We start from the raw sequence: 18,976 nt of genomic DNA on the forward strand, positions 1-18,976 counted from the left end.
GGCATTGCTGGTCCACTTAAGGCCCTAGGTGAAGTTTCAAAATATGCATTAGTGTCGGTAGATTACATGTCTTAGTGGTCAGAGATAGGCTCCTTCAACAATATTGATGCATGCACTGTTATAGAGTTTTTGAAAGGTTTGTTTCAGTAGGAAAGTTTATCCTAATGGATTGGTCACTGATAATGGCACACGGTTAGCCTCTGAAGAAGTGGAGAGATTTTGATCTAAATCCAGTATAATTCACACCCACATCTCATTATACCATCCTAGGAGCAACAGTTTTAACCATATGCTGAAAGACCAATTACAGTTTACTGTTGAATACAAGTTGGACTAAAACCACGTCATCAGAAACATGTTGTGAGCTACGCAATCAAAGCCTAATGAAACACCTGGTGTCACACCTTTTGCGTTATTGAAGGGGCAAGTCATGGGTCCAAATTGAACAGGAATTGGATGGGACATCACACAATTGATTCTTCTTAGTTAAAAAAGTTAGTGGATATCTTGAGGAAGGTCTATGCTAAATTTGTAAGTAAAGGTCATTGTGACAATGAAGTGAAAATAAAGGAAGGTTGTTTGGTGGTGGCAGTAGAAGCCTAGACACGTGGTAATGGAGGATTCTAGGTACGTTTCCCAGGTGCATGTTGTACATGTAGTGTCCTATGCAGTATGTACCAGTGATGGTAGTGTCTGGAACAAGGATAGAATGGTGTTGATTCCAGACGGAAATATTGACCTGGTATGTAAACGCTTGGAGATTGCTGCGGGTGAAGTGTTTGAGGCGGTTCCATTTGCTGCTGAAGTTCCATGTCCAGCATGATTTTTAGTTTTCTGGCAGTTGCCGAGCCGTTTTAGAAATTATGTTACTGATTAAATACTATGCCATGTAATCTTTATTTTGGTGTATCAGTTCTGTTGCTTATTTCTTGTGCTTAATATTGAATGTTTTGTCTTTCATGTTTTATTTCGTTTTGTTCATTGGTAAACATTAGGGGATGGGGCATAATAGCATGTTTGATTGAACCATGGCGTATGTGAGATCCTGTGTGGGTTTTCCTTAAGGGAACATTTATTGTTGCTGAGATGCTGATGGTCGCTCACTTACCAGTAATCCGTCCTGTGGAAATATATGCCTTCAGTCATACAGTTCTGGTGAGTCTTCTTCTTTTCAATATCTATTTATTTGTTACTCAGTAACAACCAACTACATCAACAGTGGAATATTGTGATATCACTGCTTGTATTTTGCCGCTCAGATCCATATCTTGTCATCTTTTGATTGGCCAATGTAGTACTTCCGGAATAGCTCGAGAATGAGCAGTATTACAATTGATTAACGGCAGAAATTGAGACGATGAAATGATGAAACTTAGGCAACATGTCAAGGCGGCGATTAAAATGGTCTTAAGTAGAAAGTGACTAATCTCACGGTGTAGAGAATTTCATGGTAACGGCCAACTGCGTGGAACTGAAAGTAATGAACCATTAGACTAAAAGGAAGAAGAGCATACAACAAAGGAGGGGGCTCTTTGAGACCTATTTCAGAGAAAGTAAGCAAATCATTTAAGACATTTCAAAAGCGTATACAGGGAAGATATTCACCAAAGAGGTAGAATAGAATTTTATGAGACAGGTTCTGAGGGAAAAACACTATATAACTTCTGCCTTCCTGTCTTTAACACAATCTAGATTGCCTTGTCAATTGCTAGGAAAATCCATTTTTTATTCAAGGAGGTATCATTCTATGGCATGTTCAAAGCCTAGAGTGCAAGCAAAATGCAGCATTTCAGTTCGTTTGAGGTAGAAGGACTGATGCACTGGACCAATCTGTGGCTTTCTGGATGCCATTTAAGCTGAAACCAGAGATGGAGGTCCTCAAGGACCATAGTGCCATGAGCAGAATGTACACCGAACGTTGAAATGTCCATGCCAAATTTGTTCAAGAGCTAGTAAACCCAGGTGGCCTACTTCAAGCAATAAGCCTTCTTGGTGCCAGGATTGAAGTGTCCCCCAAGAGGCTGGCACCTTCACGCCAGAGGTGTTTCATTGATTAATTGTTCCTGAGAACTGCATAGGCAGGAGAGAAAGATATTTGCTCAAAACTAGGGAGGTGGGGGTGGTGGTGGTGGTGGAGGGGTTCAGACTCCTGTTTGGATCTACCAGAAAGCCCAAGAAGAATGTAAAAGTTGAGGGAGATCTGAGAAATTCCAGTAGAGGAGATAACTGGGTCCGGGAGGGCCAGATTGAGGTCACAAGGGCTATCCAAGCTGGACAGTAGCATAGGTAGGGGAATAACACAAGGGATCAGACAAAATGGAGGGAAAGCTAATTCCTGTCTTGGAGAAAACCATCTACTGGCCAGACATCTGCTCCCATGTACCAGCTCGTAGAGTCCTGTAGTGGTCTGTTGAGGAAAAAGGCAAACCAATCTATTTCTACAGGACCCTGGAGAAAAGCTATTTATGATCCAACCAATCACTGAAATGCAAAGATGGTGGGAGAACCAATGCTCTGGAGTTGCCTGGAAGATATTTCTCCTTGACAGTGAAATTCCTTTTAAGGCAAAGTTTTATAGATCCCAAAGAGGGAGGTAAAATTCTGTAACTTGGTTCCTTCCAGCTTATTCATGTAGCAGAATTTTGAGATGCCGTCCATCCAGGATGCAACAATTGGACTTGTAGCAGAGGAAGTTCTTGATAGCGAAGGTACTAGCCAGCATTTCCAGAAAGTTGATATGGTGGTAAGACTCCTCCTAAGGCAAAGGACCTCAGTTTATTACCTTGAAGGCTGCCCACTCCAACAGAGGTTGCTTACATCAACCCGAAAATCAGATCCGAGTGGCTCAGTAGATTATGCCCTGCACAAGATGATTAGCCATTAATTATTGATGGTTTTTGTGATGTTAGTTGTGAGTGATGTCATCATCAGTGCATAAGAAGAGCAGTTTAAGGTTTACTTTGTACCTTAAACTTGTCATTGCTTTTCTTGTTGGTTTGTTACGAGGGAATTTGGGAACTGGGGGAGTGAGAGGTTTTGCATTCATTTACAGTGTGCTAATACAATTTTTAAAACTGAATTGTCTCTAGACATTTTTAGACCATTGAAGGATTAAAGGTAGATTGGATCTGCAAGCATTCAATCCTGTGATTTCCAAGTTACACACACTTTTTAGGTAGTCTGCTCTCGGTTGCTCAACAAACTTACTATTGTCATGTTGTAGCTCTGAAGCACAGAAGCACAGACAGCAAGTGGAGTGGAGGGGAGCTGCCAAGGAATTTGCAGAGGATTTCAAGGGACGAGAGGCCTATGCTACAACCACAATTACAGCCTTCATAACTGAGCCACTGGCCTGGTTAGGCCCGCATACAGAAGCCCTGTCCCCTGTGAGCTTAGAGGCAGCTGGGGGAGCAGGCTGACCAGAGAGTTTGAGGCACCACAGTGACGCTGTAGAGAGGGCGAAGGCTGCAAGGGTCGGGAGGCAGGCGTGTGGCCCTCATAACAGGGCACCCTGCTGCTCCTTTGTTGTCCTCCGCTGTTCCAGCTGTTTGTATTGTTTTTATTGTCTTGTGGCTTCGAAGCATCTGCTCACAACCAAGGGGGAAACCTAAAAGGGCCTGCTCCTTTGGGCCCGAGCCAGAAAAGAGTGAGCTGACTGACGTGGGAGTACACCATAACATCCATCTGCATTTGCAGTTCCAACACAGCGCCATACAGTGCCACTAGAACGGCACTTGAAGGGCACTTGTAGGCTCTGGGAGGTGCTGGAGGTGCTTGATTGGGAGTTAGTATGGCAGCTGTGTTAGTTCTGCAGGCCCTAGGGTTGAGCTGGAGTGGGGTAGAAGGGACCAGGCTAGTATTCCTGGTGCAGCTTGCACCGCTCCGTGAGCTCCCTCCCTCTACTGCTCCTACCGCCCTTCCTTGCCCGTACCTTCACGCTCCTCTGATCTCCTTACTGACCTCTACCAAGATCTGCAAATTTGTTCCAACCTATGCTAACTTAATCCTAATACGAAAGAGTCCAGCAGAGACAAAAAAAGGTGAAGTTTGAGACGAAGTTTAAACTCAACGAAGAGCTTTCTACCTGGTGCAAGAAAATTTCAGAAGGGCCAATTGGATGTCTCCAGCATCCTGAAGACCAGATACAGGGCCTCAACTTATATAGAAGAACTGAGCAAGATTCTAAAACCTGTTTTAGTTAGGTTGGAAATTATCGTGTAAGCTTTTCCTTTTTAGTCGCTCCAGTGCAATGGTAAAAAAGAAGGGCTCTTCTGGGTTAAGCAGATTGCAAGCCGGATTAGTTTGAGCCCCGGCTCTGTCATCAGTCTTACCTTTATCCCTGCGCTTCTGATCCAGACTGCCCCAAACCCTTCACTGACAGTGAGTGGGCAGACCAGTTTAGGAGTGTCACGGAAAGGGGTCTGCCAAAATAGGTACAAGTCCACCATGAAACCCAATGTGACAGCTTCATTCCCAAGTCCAAGTAACCCAGGCGATAAGAAGCTCCCCTGCAAGCCAAAATCGATTGAGTCTTTTTTTTCGAAAGGACAGGTGACTCCAAATTGAAATTCAGGATCCACCAGTGCATTCGCCCCCTGCTCATCTGATGCATTCAGCTTCACCCGCACCCTCAGAGTTTATCCACCTAAGGTTGTGTTGCCGGATTCTTTCCTGCTCCACCCAGAACAGGGACATCTCCATTATTGAATCTCATCTGACAGTATACCAGGCATATCACTGAAAGGTGACCCAAGATTAACAACAGGGAAATGGTCTCCATCTACCACCAAGGCAGGACATACATCTCAAGATGACTTTAATACATCCTCAGCTCTTTCTAAGCTGTACTTTTGTTCTCCTAGCACTTCATTTGGAGCCCCAAGCAAAAGAATCAGCAGAGGAACCAGCTCAAGGAACGCTCAAACCCTTAGTGGCCAACAGGGTACAGGCATCAGTACCGAATCCTGTAGAGGACGCTGTGCTTCTGGAGCTGAGCACGCAGGACTGGTTCGAAGCCCTTGACAATGGCAGCTCTTTCTGCACCAGCTCTCAACAAAGTGTAGCTACCCAAAGGACAAATAGTAGCAAACATATTCAAACCCCTACACTGAGGGATGATTGGTCCCTTGCGGCTCAGAATTTAAAGCAGACAGAGTTACTAACTAGTGGAGAGCGATCAGATCATTACCTCCTTCTCACTGATAAAGATCAGGGAAATCTACTGGCCTTCATTAACTCCACCTTGCCCGCCACAACATCTGCTCTGACCTGGCAGTCAGACAAAATGAAACTCCAACTGGACTTAATAAATAAACCTGCTGCCTCTATTACCAGGCTGGAGCAAAAGCTGGATGCCCTGGAACATAGTGTGCAACTGGATAATAAAATCTGTGAAGGGATCTGTCCTTGGCCTGTAGCCCAATAGTAGAAAAATTAAGCACCCTACTGGAGGTCCTATCATCCATGATGATAAACTGGAAACAGGCCCTGCTAGGGCCGATAAACAATGGACCACACTGCAGTACCAGAATGTTACTAGTTCACAATCACCACCACGTAAAAAGGCCTAGGGTGCACCCATGGTGCGACCCAATATATTCCGTCACCAAGATCCAACTCTCCCTTTAGCTGGAATGGGAATCCTTGCTTCTAGTAATGTCACACCAAACACACTGAACCCCTGCATGGAAAACATTAGCCATGATCCACAAAACACAGCCTCCTCATTGGGCAACCAGGTCAATTCCAAGAACATAGATACTGTGTCCCCTGACGGCCAACTAAGCACAATTCAAAATATTGCTTCTCTAAGTGCTAGCCGTCTCATTCCATCTGATGCAACTTTTACCGGTATTGAAGGCCAATCAGTTGCCAAAACAACAGTAGTCGCCCAGCTGACACGCCCAGGAACCTCATCTAACATTGCTACACTAAGAACCAGAGGACTGTGGAGTGAAACAACCACTGTCAGGGATCACCCTAGTGAATCAACTCAGGTGGCGAAGCCATGGGGCACAATACCATCAAAAAGATCTAGGAAAAGAATAAAAGACTAAAAACAAAGTCAGAAAATGACAACTAACATCACAAAAGTTGCCCCAAGTGTGGGCACAACACTTAAGCGAAACGTCAGCTAACGTGTATCCCATCTTTCAGGGAATTCATTCTCAAAAAAGACACAGAGTAGGATGGGTAATGAAAACCAACCAGAGGAACCGTGTGTGACTTCCTATCCGGTAGCAGAGGACTCTGTAACTAGGCCAACTAAAACTGGACCCCAGGCTGCTCTCTTTGAGTCCCAAGTTCCACCTAGGCTTAACCAAGTAACAGTAAATGAATAGCAAAGGCCAGTACAGACTTCACCAAGACTATCAGCTCCGCTTAAAAAATCAGATTCGGCCAATGAGAACTAACTCACAAATGTGTGCAAAGCAGCACAGGGGAGTGAAATTGGTGGTTAAGAACTTTGCCGACCCCATGAGCAGTAATAGTGCCATCCCCGAGCATAGGACTGAGCAGAAACGGGCAAAATTGATCTTCACTCCCCTCTAACATGAAGAGGACCAACATAATATTCTAAACCGTTTTAACCTGCTGAGACTGTTCTAAACTATCCCGCGACTTGCAAGAATATCCACAGAAGATTTCCTGCCAATTAAATTTAGAACATTGACAAACAGTTTAAGTGGGCCTGAATCAACAATTGTAATACCTAAATCCACCCCACTAGCCACAGGCACTCTTTCTAGTAAGATATTGTTTGACAAATGGGGGATAGAGATCGGGGATCCTTTGCCCCCAAAATACCCTCACCCTCTGAAGGTACTAGGAGACCATTTAAAGCCCCAGATCCAGCCATGCAGTATTCTCTGGTGGGCTGGAAACTCGCAACTTAATTTGACAAATAACAGATGGAGGGTATCATGCTCCGATAGCCCTACAAGGAAAACTGCTTTAGATCAAACTGGAAACCTGAAACAAGGAAATGACTGGCTGGAGTTGGATAGCAACTACGCTTATGAGTAATGCAATGAAATATCCCTAGCCCAGGCGGATATTCTTCACAGTTTGAACCCAAGAGCAATTCATATATAAGCCTTATATCATGGCATGTAGCAGGTCTAGCAAAGCTATTATAGTCTACAGCTGCAATGTCTTTTATTCAGACCGCTGACCTTCTCTGTTTCCAGGAAACTTGAGCAACAAGCTCCATCACAATCCCAGGCTTCTACAAATTCTTTCAGCCTGCCGTAAAAAACAATATATTTGGGAGACCCTTTGGTGGGCTCTCAATCTACGCACGCCTTGCCTTAGACTTGAAAGCACGTACCTTCAAATTGCATGACAAAATGCTCCAACCGGTGTCCCTGGAAGGCCTGCAAATAAACGGTCAGAATGTGAAGATCCTGCTTGTTAATGTATAATTTGAGCTTATTTGGTGCAGGACGCTCAGTCCGGCTCTCTCAGTTTTGCGATTCACTTCAATTCATTCTGTATGAAAATACAATGCATGAAGTCATCGTTTGCAGGAATTTCAATCTGCGGTTCCTGGGTACTGACATAATAATTGTACAAAAAGGCCCAGCCTGAAAGAACTTCCACAGGGAGACAAAGGTTATTATCTGTGAAAAACCCTCACCCACCATGGTTACCCCTTGGTGGCATGCTTCATCATTGGGTTTCCTCCCGGTCTGCTGCAGAATAGGGCGTGCTGCGACTGACGGAACATGTGGGAGCACTGTTGGTTTCAACAATGCGAATGCTAAAAGGAATAGAAGTGGTGGGGTCTTGGTGAGTTAAATGTACCGCCCTCTGGATGATATTATTCATTTGAAACGTCTCACAGGGGTAGTATGGTTAAAAAGGGGTGTTGAGAGGGGGGCATATTATCTACCTTACCTCCTAAATGGTCTACATGTTTCAGAGTCTAGCCCTAGACTCCTCATCAGGACCAAAGTGAACTCCCTAGTGTCACTCCTTGTACACCTACTACTAATGAAAGCACTATTACTACAAGCTCTGTGGTCTGGTTAATATATACAACTAAATTAAATTAAATAATACCCATTGGTATTGTTGTTCTGCTGGGTAAACCTGTAGAAGAAAGAAAGAATAAGGATGTAAAAGTTGCTAAATGCATCTCTCAGGGGTGTGGTGCTATTGCCACCATCACCCTGACTAATGGCACTTGTAATTCACATAGAAAGACAAATACAAGACATACTACATATTGAAAACACTACAACACACTTCAACACGTGAGGCACCTCTAGGAAAACACACGTGGTGCATGGGTGACATACTTTTAGTGTCTACGCTATTCGCCTCTTAGATCCTCCGGGAGGGGGGTGTGCTTGTAGTCACACACTGAAAAATATATGCAGCAAAATCAGACTTATCGAGCGCATCGCCACCACTGCAGGTGGTTAAAGGCATTGTGCGCACTTACTTCATCAAAGCGACACTCCCGCTTGCAGCCTATTCTCACCTCACCGGGGCCCGAAAACACCGTGGTCCCAGTTGGGATCTGGTATTTATGAGAGAAAGCTGCTCATGCATCCTAACTCGTGGGCGCGTCTAGCACTAGACCGATGACATCCAAAGATGGTGGTCATCGGTGTCGACATGGAGGACTGTGAGGGCCCCAGATTATGGGTGTCCCTCGAGGTGCTTGAGAAAAGTGTTTATCACAGGCACGAGAATGCAAAAGGAGGGGGTGTTGCTTAGGGGGGTTTATTGAGGGGGGGAAAGAGAGGAAAGAAAAGGGGGGAAAAAAGGGGAAAGAAAAAAAGGAGAGGGAGTGTTTGGAGAAATGGGGGGAAGGGTAAAAAGGGGGAATAGGGAAAAAAAGAGGGAAGAAGAAAAGGGGTGGGGTGAAAATGTAACAAATACAAATAAATCAATTAATAACAAAATAACAAATAGCTACCATATGTCAAGGCTGGAGAAAGGAAATTATTTGTCGAATCCTTGAATGGTGACAAATGGCTTAAAGGGATTCATGCGAAGCTAATTAGCATAGGATTGGTGACCTGCTGGATGTGTTGGTGTCTTGGGGAACCAGGCGTTAGCATTGCGTTAGCTGGCCCCAAAGGATGTTTTCGTTCAGACCACGTTGATGGGTGGATAATTTAATTTAACCCAACGTTGTTCTGTCTCGAGTAGGAAGGATTCGCTCCTAGCGTCCTTGTGATGTTCAAGGATGACCTATTGGTAATCATCTACTGTGTGTACGCTATTGATGTAGTGCGAGGACATTTTTGTGGTGGTACGGCCACATCTCAAATTGCTACGATGTTCACCAATGCGAATTTTCTCTTTACGGGTAGTCATTCCTATGTAATGTAGATTGCCTGGGCATGTAACCATATAGATTACTCCTTGGGTATTACAGTTGTTGAAACCCTTGATTTCCCATGTGGTATTGTCATTGAAAATAACCCTCTTGGTTGCGTTTGTCAAATGGCCCGCACTGCAATTGCCACATGGATAGTGTCCCGTGGGTGGTGGTAGGAGGTTGGTAGTGTCCAACCCTTTACTAGTTGGGCGTAGCTGGGTATCAGGTGAACAAGATTATCAACAAGCACTGGCGCATTTTGAACAGCGGCCGTCTGTACCATCCCATACCTACGTTTTTCCATAGGTGTGGCAAAAGTATAAAACACGTACTAGTACATACCCGGCCACGTCCACCGGGACAGGACGATCTATCGAGGTATCTTAAGAACAAACTATTCCCTGTGCCAACAAGAGTTAATGGGGTCTTTAAATCTAAATGGTTTTCAGGGTCTGATATCACTAGAATTCTGAAAAGGATCAGAGCTACTGGGCCTCCCGGGCCCAAATGGGATACCTGCTGCAGTCTTCAAAGGGGATCTTGTGCTGTAGACTGCAATACTGTCTCCCCTCTTCCAAACTGCCAATTGACGATGCAGGTTCCAGAGAACTGGAACGGATCAATCCTGAAAAACATTTATAAGAAGAGTGATAGGGCAGATCCATCTAACTATCACCTCATTGCCCTTCTGGATATCGAAGCTAAAGCATTTGCTTCTGTCCTACTTTTGTTTTTAATGTGTTTTGCATGTGCATGCAATACGTTTAATTAAGTATGGATGCTAAATAAAATAAACACAAAACAAAGACTTTCTATTTTCATTAATATGTCTGTTCTAAGTATTTTTCTATACAGTTTTCGTTGTTTATTCACTTTTTGTTTTATTATTTCCAAAGCCCACTCGTAGACCTTGAACGCTTCCTAAACTGGAATAAATAAATAATTGTTTGAAAAAGTCCTAATAGTAGAAATGGTATGAAAGGTGGAGGCATGCACGCAGGATTGCTCACTCATTCATACAGAGAGCAACCCAGTCTCAGGATTGCAGTGAATGAGATTACTGATTTAGCTGGGCTTTCAGCAATGTGGTATTATTACCTACCACTTCATTCAGGGATGACGTTCAGATGTCTTCATGATGATGGTCACTACCGACCGAGGTCACCACCACTGTTGAGACTTGCTTGTGGACTCTCATGAACAAGCATTTAAATCTCTTCATCTGTTACCGACCCATATGGATGCTTTGCCAAAGAGCAGTGGAAAGGAGGCGGATATTGTTCTTCCATTTGTGGGAGCCACAAAGGGTGAAAGCCTGCCTTCAGACCCCGGGCCGTTCTCCCATGCAAAGGACCGTGTCATTGAAGGCAGCAGTGGGTGCAAAATGGCGTGCAGAGCTTTCTCTGCTGCTATCATTGTGTGACAGCATGAATAAGAAAATGTGAATGTTTGCCAGCGGGTTTTAAATAGTGGGTTAAGCGCACCACTAATCCGTTAATTGCAGTGTATACTTCTTAGTTAGCACAATGTTGTTGGATCACCTCTAGGTGCCTACTTGAGGTTTGAAGTTTGTTTTTCACACCTCGGTTGCAGAGGAGCTAGGTTTCCCAAAGTTCATATCATCCACGAGAGCTTTAAACCTATACTATACGTTGTTACTATTTATTTTACTTACATTATTAAATAATAATATCTAATAATAGCTGTCTACAAACCTTTACAGATTGTTCAGGTTATGTGTAGGTGTTGTTTAACAGTATTCATCTGTATTGTGTGTATATCGTCCTTTAGAAAAGGTTTTGCTCGTTCTTTATACATATATACACATTTATACAGTATATCTGTATAATATACAATCATATAATTATATGTTGGCAGAGCTTTTCACTGAACATGCAGAAAAGCGAGTTGAATTGTAAGACAAATTTAACACGTGTCCTCTTTTTCTTCTAGGATTTAAAGAAGTACCGTTTCTATTATTGGTTCTGCTACCCTGCATTGTGCCTTCCTGAAAACGTATCTCTTGTTCAGCAACCTGTTAGTCTTGGAAACAGATTTTCCAACAGCCAGGTATGTCGTTTTAAAAACAATAGCAGCATCCGGTTTAGATTTTCTTTTAAATTGTTCTGCTTCTCTGCATTATGACCTGATATTAACAAATCTATTCCCAACCAGATCGTAACAAAGACACCAAGGGATATGTTTTAATAGCCATCCTCTCATTGCTGTACACCCACATCTATATTAAGGACCTTTGGATGCAAAGCTGATAATTTAATGATGAGCCACAAGCTATCACAGCTGTGATGCTCATTAAAATGGATAACAACTGGGCAATGTTCATCACATTTTCAGATACTTGTACCGTAATGCAAAAGTCTAATTGGCGTGTTATACTTCCGACATACTGTTGGCTACATGAGCATTGCAATAGGCATACTACCAAAGTGCGTCTGCAGTTAATGATGGATCATACAACAAATGCAGAATCATTGTTAGCAATAATATTCTGCACTTTTTCATAGCTGCATGCACTACAGTCTTAACATGAGTAGAAACAATTCCCATGAAGCCAAGTGCTCCCAATTTGTTTAGGTTTGAAAAAACATTTGGTCACTTACTCACTGATAATCTCTTTACAACAGTATGATATTCTGGGTAGTATGGACAAATGATTTTTCAAACTAGGATCAGAAAGTAATAAATATCACTGTCTGTTCATGATTGTTAGTAAGTCCTTGTTTTGTTTAAAAAATCAAATAAGGAATCTAATCTTATCAAGAGTTTCTAATGGTTTACTGGAAGTTTCATTAGATGTCTCATTATTTTCCATACACTTGATGTACAATAAATCATATCTGTGTTTGGAGTCAACTTTAACTCTAACCTCCTATAAGTTATTATTTGTGAGGGGCTTGGCCAAATAAGATGGCTGGGTATCTGCTCCTCGCGGAGCTCCTGCCAGCGAAGCAATAATCCTAACAGATCCTGTGGTTTCAGAGGCTCCTGACGCTGGAATACTGCTTGAAATCCTGCATGAAAGGAGAGTGACTGTAGCCATTGGTGATTGAGTGGTGTATTGGGGTGGCAAGATCTTGAAAGAAAATGCCACCGGGGGCCATGTGAACCGGTGCGAGCTGAGGCTGGACAGATCAGCAAAGTGAAGCCATCTGTGGTGGCGGCTCGACTGTGCTGGGACGACGTGCAGGGCACCATGGAAGAGCCGGTAGTGGACTGCTGCTGGGGCCTGCGGTGAGGTGTTGGAGGGCCGTGACCCATAAGGAGTGTGCCACCCTGGGCCTTGGCTAGGTGGTGCAGCCAGTGCACCTCAGGCATGGCTCTAGGCCCTCGGGCTGTGGGCCAGAAGGTGGGAGGGGTCCGACGGTTGTAACGGTTTAGCATACCAGTCCTGTGGGAGACCTGGAGTCGGCGCCAGTGATAAACACCAATGAGTCCTGTGGCCGCGGGCTGGACCTTGCCTAAAGTAAAGCATTGATAGGGCCTATGGAGTACTGGGTATAGCGGGGACCTCCCTCTGCTGGTGATGCGGCCGGGTCAGATGGTGCCTACATGGAGGCCGGGCAAGATCTTGGCCCACTAGTGGAGATGCAGCCAGCAGAGAGGTCTGTGTCTGTAAGATGAGAGGATGGTATTGAATCGCTGAGTAATACTGCTGGGCCTGGGAGTGAAATGCTGCAGGTTGACACTGCTAAACACTCTTGTGGCAAGCCTCCTGCCCGGGTATGCTGCGCTGGAGCGGCCTGATGCCGGCGAAAGGACACAGACAAGTGTTTCGTGGATGGAATCTGGGGTGCCCCTAAACATAAAAAAGTTTGGGGCCGATTTGGAGGTATGGCACTGAAGTGGGGTGTAGAACTGAACACAAGGTGGGGTGAACTCTGCCAGCTGAGCAGCCTCTTGAGAAACATATAGTCCTGACCTTTGGGGAGAAATGGAAAAGGAGAAAAAGATCAAGCTTGCTCAAGTCAATAAAATACACCCACACATTGCACCCAGAGGAGGCGACTGACGGTCTGGGTGGCCTGTGTGTAGTGGCTCATGGCCAGGCTCCAACTTTGACAACTTGATGGCTGAAATGAAGGGCTCACAAGAGGAAATGGTGGTGAAAATACTCTGTTGCAATCAAAGTCAACCTGCTGAGAGCTGTTCTCCAGAAAGTGGCAGAGAGAATTACCATTGTGAAGAAATATGTAACCAAACTACAGCAAGAAGTGAAAGTGCTGAAGGAGACGGCATCCACTCTGTGAAAAGTAACATAGCGCGTGGGGGAACGGCTTGAGGACACAGAGAGTAGTTCCCACCATAAGAACCTTTGTTTTTTTGGGTTCTCGTAGGAGGGGCAGTCCACAGAACTCTTTCTAGAAGACTGGATCGTTAACACACTGCGACCTACACTTTAGTCTAATTTATTTACTATTGAAGAAGCTCCCCAAGTGCTGGCTCCGCCACTGTGTCCCCAAGCCATTATAGGATTCTCGTTCAATTTTTGGGACCGAGATGCCATCCTGCAGCATATCCAGGTTCAGTGTCCACCCCAGTTCTACACAGTTCCACCCCAGGTTACACTTTGTAACCTCAACTTGAAATACAGCGTGATGTATCCCACAAAGCTACAAGTGCAATATGAGGGGAAGGTCTTGTTCTTTCTCACACCTTGGAAGGCAAATGACTGGGTTGACACTGTAGGCGAGACTCTAGCCGGAAAGGAACACTCCGAACTTGGTGAGGCAATCCACATGCCTGCAGAGCCAAAACTTAAAATCAAACATCCTGGACGGACCTCGGCAGTCTGCTTGGATAGTGGTTTGGCCTGATGGATATGGACATGGTTCTGAACACAAGGGAATCATTCTTGCAAATGATAAGCAATTCTGGATCTTGCAGCGACACTACAAATGTGGGGCCCACCTTATCACTGGACAGGACCTGAGAAAAGTACTTTAGGATGTTTGGAGGGATGACACCTTATTGGTCCGTTAGTAGGGCCCTGGAGATCAGACTGAGCCTATCGTCCTGAACTGTGTGTTTCTTGATTTCTGTAATAATGTCCTACACTGTACGTCTCTGTTAGACCTGGCATCCTTGGTGTGGTTTCCCCTGTCTTTTGCCTCTGCTTCCTGTATTTCTGACTGTGTGCTGGACTTTGTTTTTGCTGGTTTTGGTACTCTGGTCACTTTACCACTGCTGACCTGTGCTAAAGTGCAAGTGCAAGTGCTCTCTGTGTAAACTGTATTTGTAATTGGCCTTTCCCTGATTGGCATATTTGATTTACTAGTAGCTCCTTAGTAAAGTGCACTAGAGGTACCCAGGGCCTGTAAATCAAATGCAACCAGTGGGCCTGCAGCACTGATTGTGCCACCCACAGGAGTAGCCTTGTAAACATGTCTCAGACCTGCCACTGCAGTGTCTGGGTGTGCCGTCTTACACTGCCAGTTCGACCTGGCAAGTGTACCCACTTGCCAGCATTAAACCTTGCATTTTACTACATGTAAGTCACCACTAATGTAGGCCCTAAGTAGCCCCTATGGGCAGGGTGCAGTGTATGTAAAAGGTAGGGCATGTACTGATGTGTTTTACATGTCCTGATAGTGAAATACTGCCAAATTAGTTTTTTCACTATTGCAAGGCATATATCTCCCATAGGTTAACATGGGGAACTGCCTTTAAATATCTTTTAGGTGCAGTTTCCCATTGGAAGCAGATGGAGATACGAAGTTTGGGGTCTCTGAACTCACAATTCAAAAATACATCATTTGATAGAGTTGGCTTTTAGATTGGCAGTTTGAAAATGCCATCTTTAGAATGTGGGCATTTTCTCGCTGAACTATCCTGTGCCTCTTCCTCCCTGTGGAAACCACGTCTGGCTCAGACTGACAGTTGGGCTGTTAGTATTCCCTCTTGACAGTGACATAAAGGGAGCTGAGGCGTGTCCTGCTTATCCTGATTAGACTCCTGGGCTAGAGTGGGGGAAAGAGGAGCTGACATACCTGAAAGGGCTGCGCCTGTCCTCACACAATACAGTCTCCAACCCTGCGGTGTGTATCTGGGGCTAGGCCTGGGCAAGGCAGGATCTTGTGAACAATAGAGACTTTCCTTTGAAGTTTGCACCACCTGCATCGCGGCTAAAAAATAGACGCAACACCCGCTTGCAGCTCCAGAAATCGACACATCTCCCATGCAGTGCGGCTCTTCGCCACTATGCGTCAGGATTTTGCATGCATCGTTGCTGGGCGTGAAAACCACAGGGAACCTGCAAGGGCATGAGGCTGCTCGTCCAGAAATCAACACATCACTCTTCTGCCAGAGAGAGAAAATAACGCATTGCCTACCCGACCAGAGAAGAATCGATGCATGGCCTCACTTGCAAGTCAGGAATTGACACATTGCTTACTTTTCCGACGCACAATTGACGGTGTGGCTTTATTTTTGACACATACCAGGTACTTTGTGTAAAAACAACGCAGCTATTGATTTCTATGGATTAGGACTCTTTTTAATTTAAGAATTCATATCTTTGGTTGTGTATGTTGGATTTTTGCCGTTTTGGTCTTGTTTGATTTAGATAAATATTGGCTGTTTGTCTAAACTGGTGTGCCCATTTTGTAGTGTTTTCGTGATATTACTGTGTGTACACACCTCCTCTGAGATAAGCCTGACTGCTTGTGCCAAGCTACCAAGGGGGTGAGCAGGGGTTGTCTGAGGAGTGTAACTCCTTTACCCGGACTAAATTGAGGGTCCCTGCTTGGACAGAGTGCATACTGACTGCCAACCAGAGACACCATTTCTAACAGTTTCAATAGTTTAAAACCCTATATGATAAATATTAAAGCAGTAAAATATGTTAGTAGTATACCATATGTATACTGTGCTGACAGCAGTAGTAGTGAGGCCTGAGGACACTGTAAGAGGTTTGAGTGCCCATTCAACCTTGCGGCTTTCCCTGACTGCGGACGTCTTGCAAAGCACAAGTTACAGTTGTGGGAGATTTTTCTTGCACAAGAGAACAGGGCGGTGGGTGCTATTTCCTAGCCTGCTATGTGACTTGTTGGATCGTTTTAATGTGCTGCCTGGAGGGGGAGGAAAGGCAGTTGTGGATAATTTGCATTGCAGCTGGTTTACTGTTACTGGGGATGCTGAAGTGCTCCGGTACAGAAATGTACCTGTTGAAGTTATACATGTGACTCTCTCAGCAAGAAACCTTGTGTATAGGCAAGTGGAGCAGGAGGAGGGTTATACACAACATGAAGGATGATGGTTGGTAACATGGTAAAACTTTTGACGTGGAATGCTGGGAGTTTGAGTCAGGTGGATTAAAGGAACAGAGTGTAGACCTATTTGAAAAGGTATGGAATCTCCATCACTTTCTACAGGAAACGCACATCTGGGGCATTGTATAGCACATCTAAGGAAGAGATGGAGAGGAGAGTACCACTCAACTTCCTATTCTGGATTTGCAAGATGCGCAATAGTTTGGATAGTCCCAGGGTTCCCATTTCTCCAGCAGGGACATAAAGTAGATGCAGAGGGTAGATATGTGATCCTGTTTGGGGCACTGGATGGAGGAGCTATTTGTTTGTTGAATGTTTATGTGTCTATCACTGACTGCCCAGATTTTTATGGAAAAGTAACAGGGCAGCAGCTGAGTACCTCACAACAGATCTTATTACAGCGGTATTTTCAGTTGCGTCATGAATGGTGCAATAGACATGTACCCTCCCCCCCAGGATTAACACTAAACCTGCTATGGGGGGGTGGGAGAGGGCATTGGAGAACACAATGAATGGTCTGCGGTTAGTGGACATATGGAGAGAGAGGCACCCAGAGGTGAAGGTGTATTCGTGTTGTATACCTGCTTCTGGGACCTATTGTCAGTTGGATTACTGTCTAATTTCTACAACCCTGACTCAGGGTGTGCTATAGGTGTCATACTTGGCCTAATACCTGTTTGATCACTCCCATTTGTTGGTGGGTTACACAGTGGAGGGACGACTCCTGCAAATTCCACTTCGGAGCCTCAGATTGGAGGCACTTGCTAATCCAGTGTTTGTGCCAGGGGTAAACGAGTAGTTGACACATTATTTCGAGAAAACTGGGGCAGTTTGGGGAGCAGAACCACTGACTGGAAAGCCTTGCAGGTGGTTCTTCGTGATGAGTGCCTTAAAAGCTCTAATTGGTACCCCGCACTTGTCGGATGATGCTTATGCCTTGGTGTTTTCTGATATCAAACAGGCATTCCGTTTGGTTGTCTGGAGTTACCTGTGGCAGATCTTAGTGAAAGTGGACCGAGGTAACAAATGCAGACAATGGGTGAAGCTATTGTACCCTGCTGCGCGGGTGAGAGTACTGACATGCAAGACTGTCTCTGAGGAGTTCCCACTGTATAGAGACACGCGACAGGGGTGTCCCCTATCGCCATTGCTGTTTGCATTAGCAATGGAGCTGGTGGCCAGTAAACTATGACAGACAGTCGCCCCCTGGGGAATCGTGGTGCGGGAGACCAATCACGTTATCTCTCTTCATACAGATAATGCTCTTGCTCCAGCTAGAATTCTCTGTACCCATACTGTTAAGCATAATGACTGAGTTCGGAAAAATCTCTGAATTCCACTTCAACTGCAGTAAGTCCAGGCTGTTTCCACCGGGGGTGTTGAAAAAGTCCTTGATTAATGGATTGCCAACAATAGGAGATGAAGAGTGTGCGCTATCTGAGAATCAAGGTGGTGCATAAAAAGCTAAATTTTACGAACCTCAAAATTGGAAGGGTGGTTGATGGGCTGAGACAGGTGATTCGGTTTTGGAAGATGTTACCCCTGTCAATGGTGGACAGAGTTGCCCTGGTGATAATGATTATGCCACCACTGTGCTTACACACCTCGCAGGCATGATGCATTAAATCCCTCGCCGTTATTTTCTTGAGATCAATAAGCAAATAATGGAGCTGCTGTGGGCGAATAAAGGAAAATTGATTCGTTGCTCCACACTCAAAAGGTAATGGCATAAGTGGGGAGTAGAAATTCCTGATATGGAACTGTAGGCCAGATGCACAAAGTTATTAGTGTTTGCATTTCTCAAAGAAAAATGGGATGCATTTAAACAGAAAAAAATAAACTTTGAAGTTTCATTTTTTTAAGAGTAGACAGTGGTCCGTGGGACCACTTCCGGCTCTTAAAAAATATTTTTCTGCATTCCCAAATTTCAACCACTTCCTTCTAGGAGTTGGTAAAACATAAATGTTTGCGACCGTAATTCAGTAGCAAAACATTCACCCATCCCATTCAGATTACGTATTTGGAAGGGAAACTCTACCCTTTCACCCTTTCCAAATACCGAATCGTAAACGCCATTTGCGATTCGGTAACGTGTTGCAAAAGCACTATTTGTATTTTTACATATGTAAAGGCTGTTTCATGGTCAGAAACGGCCCGATTGAGCAATTTCTGACTGCTGAAATGGTTGGGAGGGCAGTATCTTAAATACGCAAAACTTTCGGCTACATCACACACGATTTGGCCGTGTTTCCGGATAGGTCACCCCCCATCGCAGGCACTATTGGCGATATTTGCCATGGTGGGAGGGCGGCAACTGATATCAGTTGTATATCGGGCTCTGCGAGATGAC

At 44.7% G+C, this 18,976-nt stretch overlaps 1 protein-coding gene across 1 annotated transcript in view; it reads left to right on the forward strand.

The window, feature by feature from the left end:
• ATG7 (autophagy related 7) overlaps nucleotides 1–18,976 on the forward strand; it is a 1,524,945-nt gene that overhangs the window by 143,129 nt on the left and 1,362,840 nt on the right. Inside the window, exon 6 of the mRNA XM_069206657.1 lies at nucleotides 11,291–11,407. Coding sequence (XP_069062758.1) covers nucleotides 11,291–11,407 — 117 coding nt within the window. The remainder of the gene's footprint in view (nucleotides 1–11,290; nucleotides 11,408–18,976) is intronic.

Source organism: Pleurodeles waltl, chromosome 9 (assembly GCF_031143425.1).
Source record: "Pleurodeles waltl isolate 20211129_DDA chromosome 9, aPleWal1.hap1.20221129, whole genome shotgun sequence".
Classification (NCBI taxonomy): Eukaryota; Metazoa; Chordata; class Amphibia; order Caudata; family Salamandridae; genus Pleurodeles; species Pleurodeles waltl.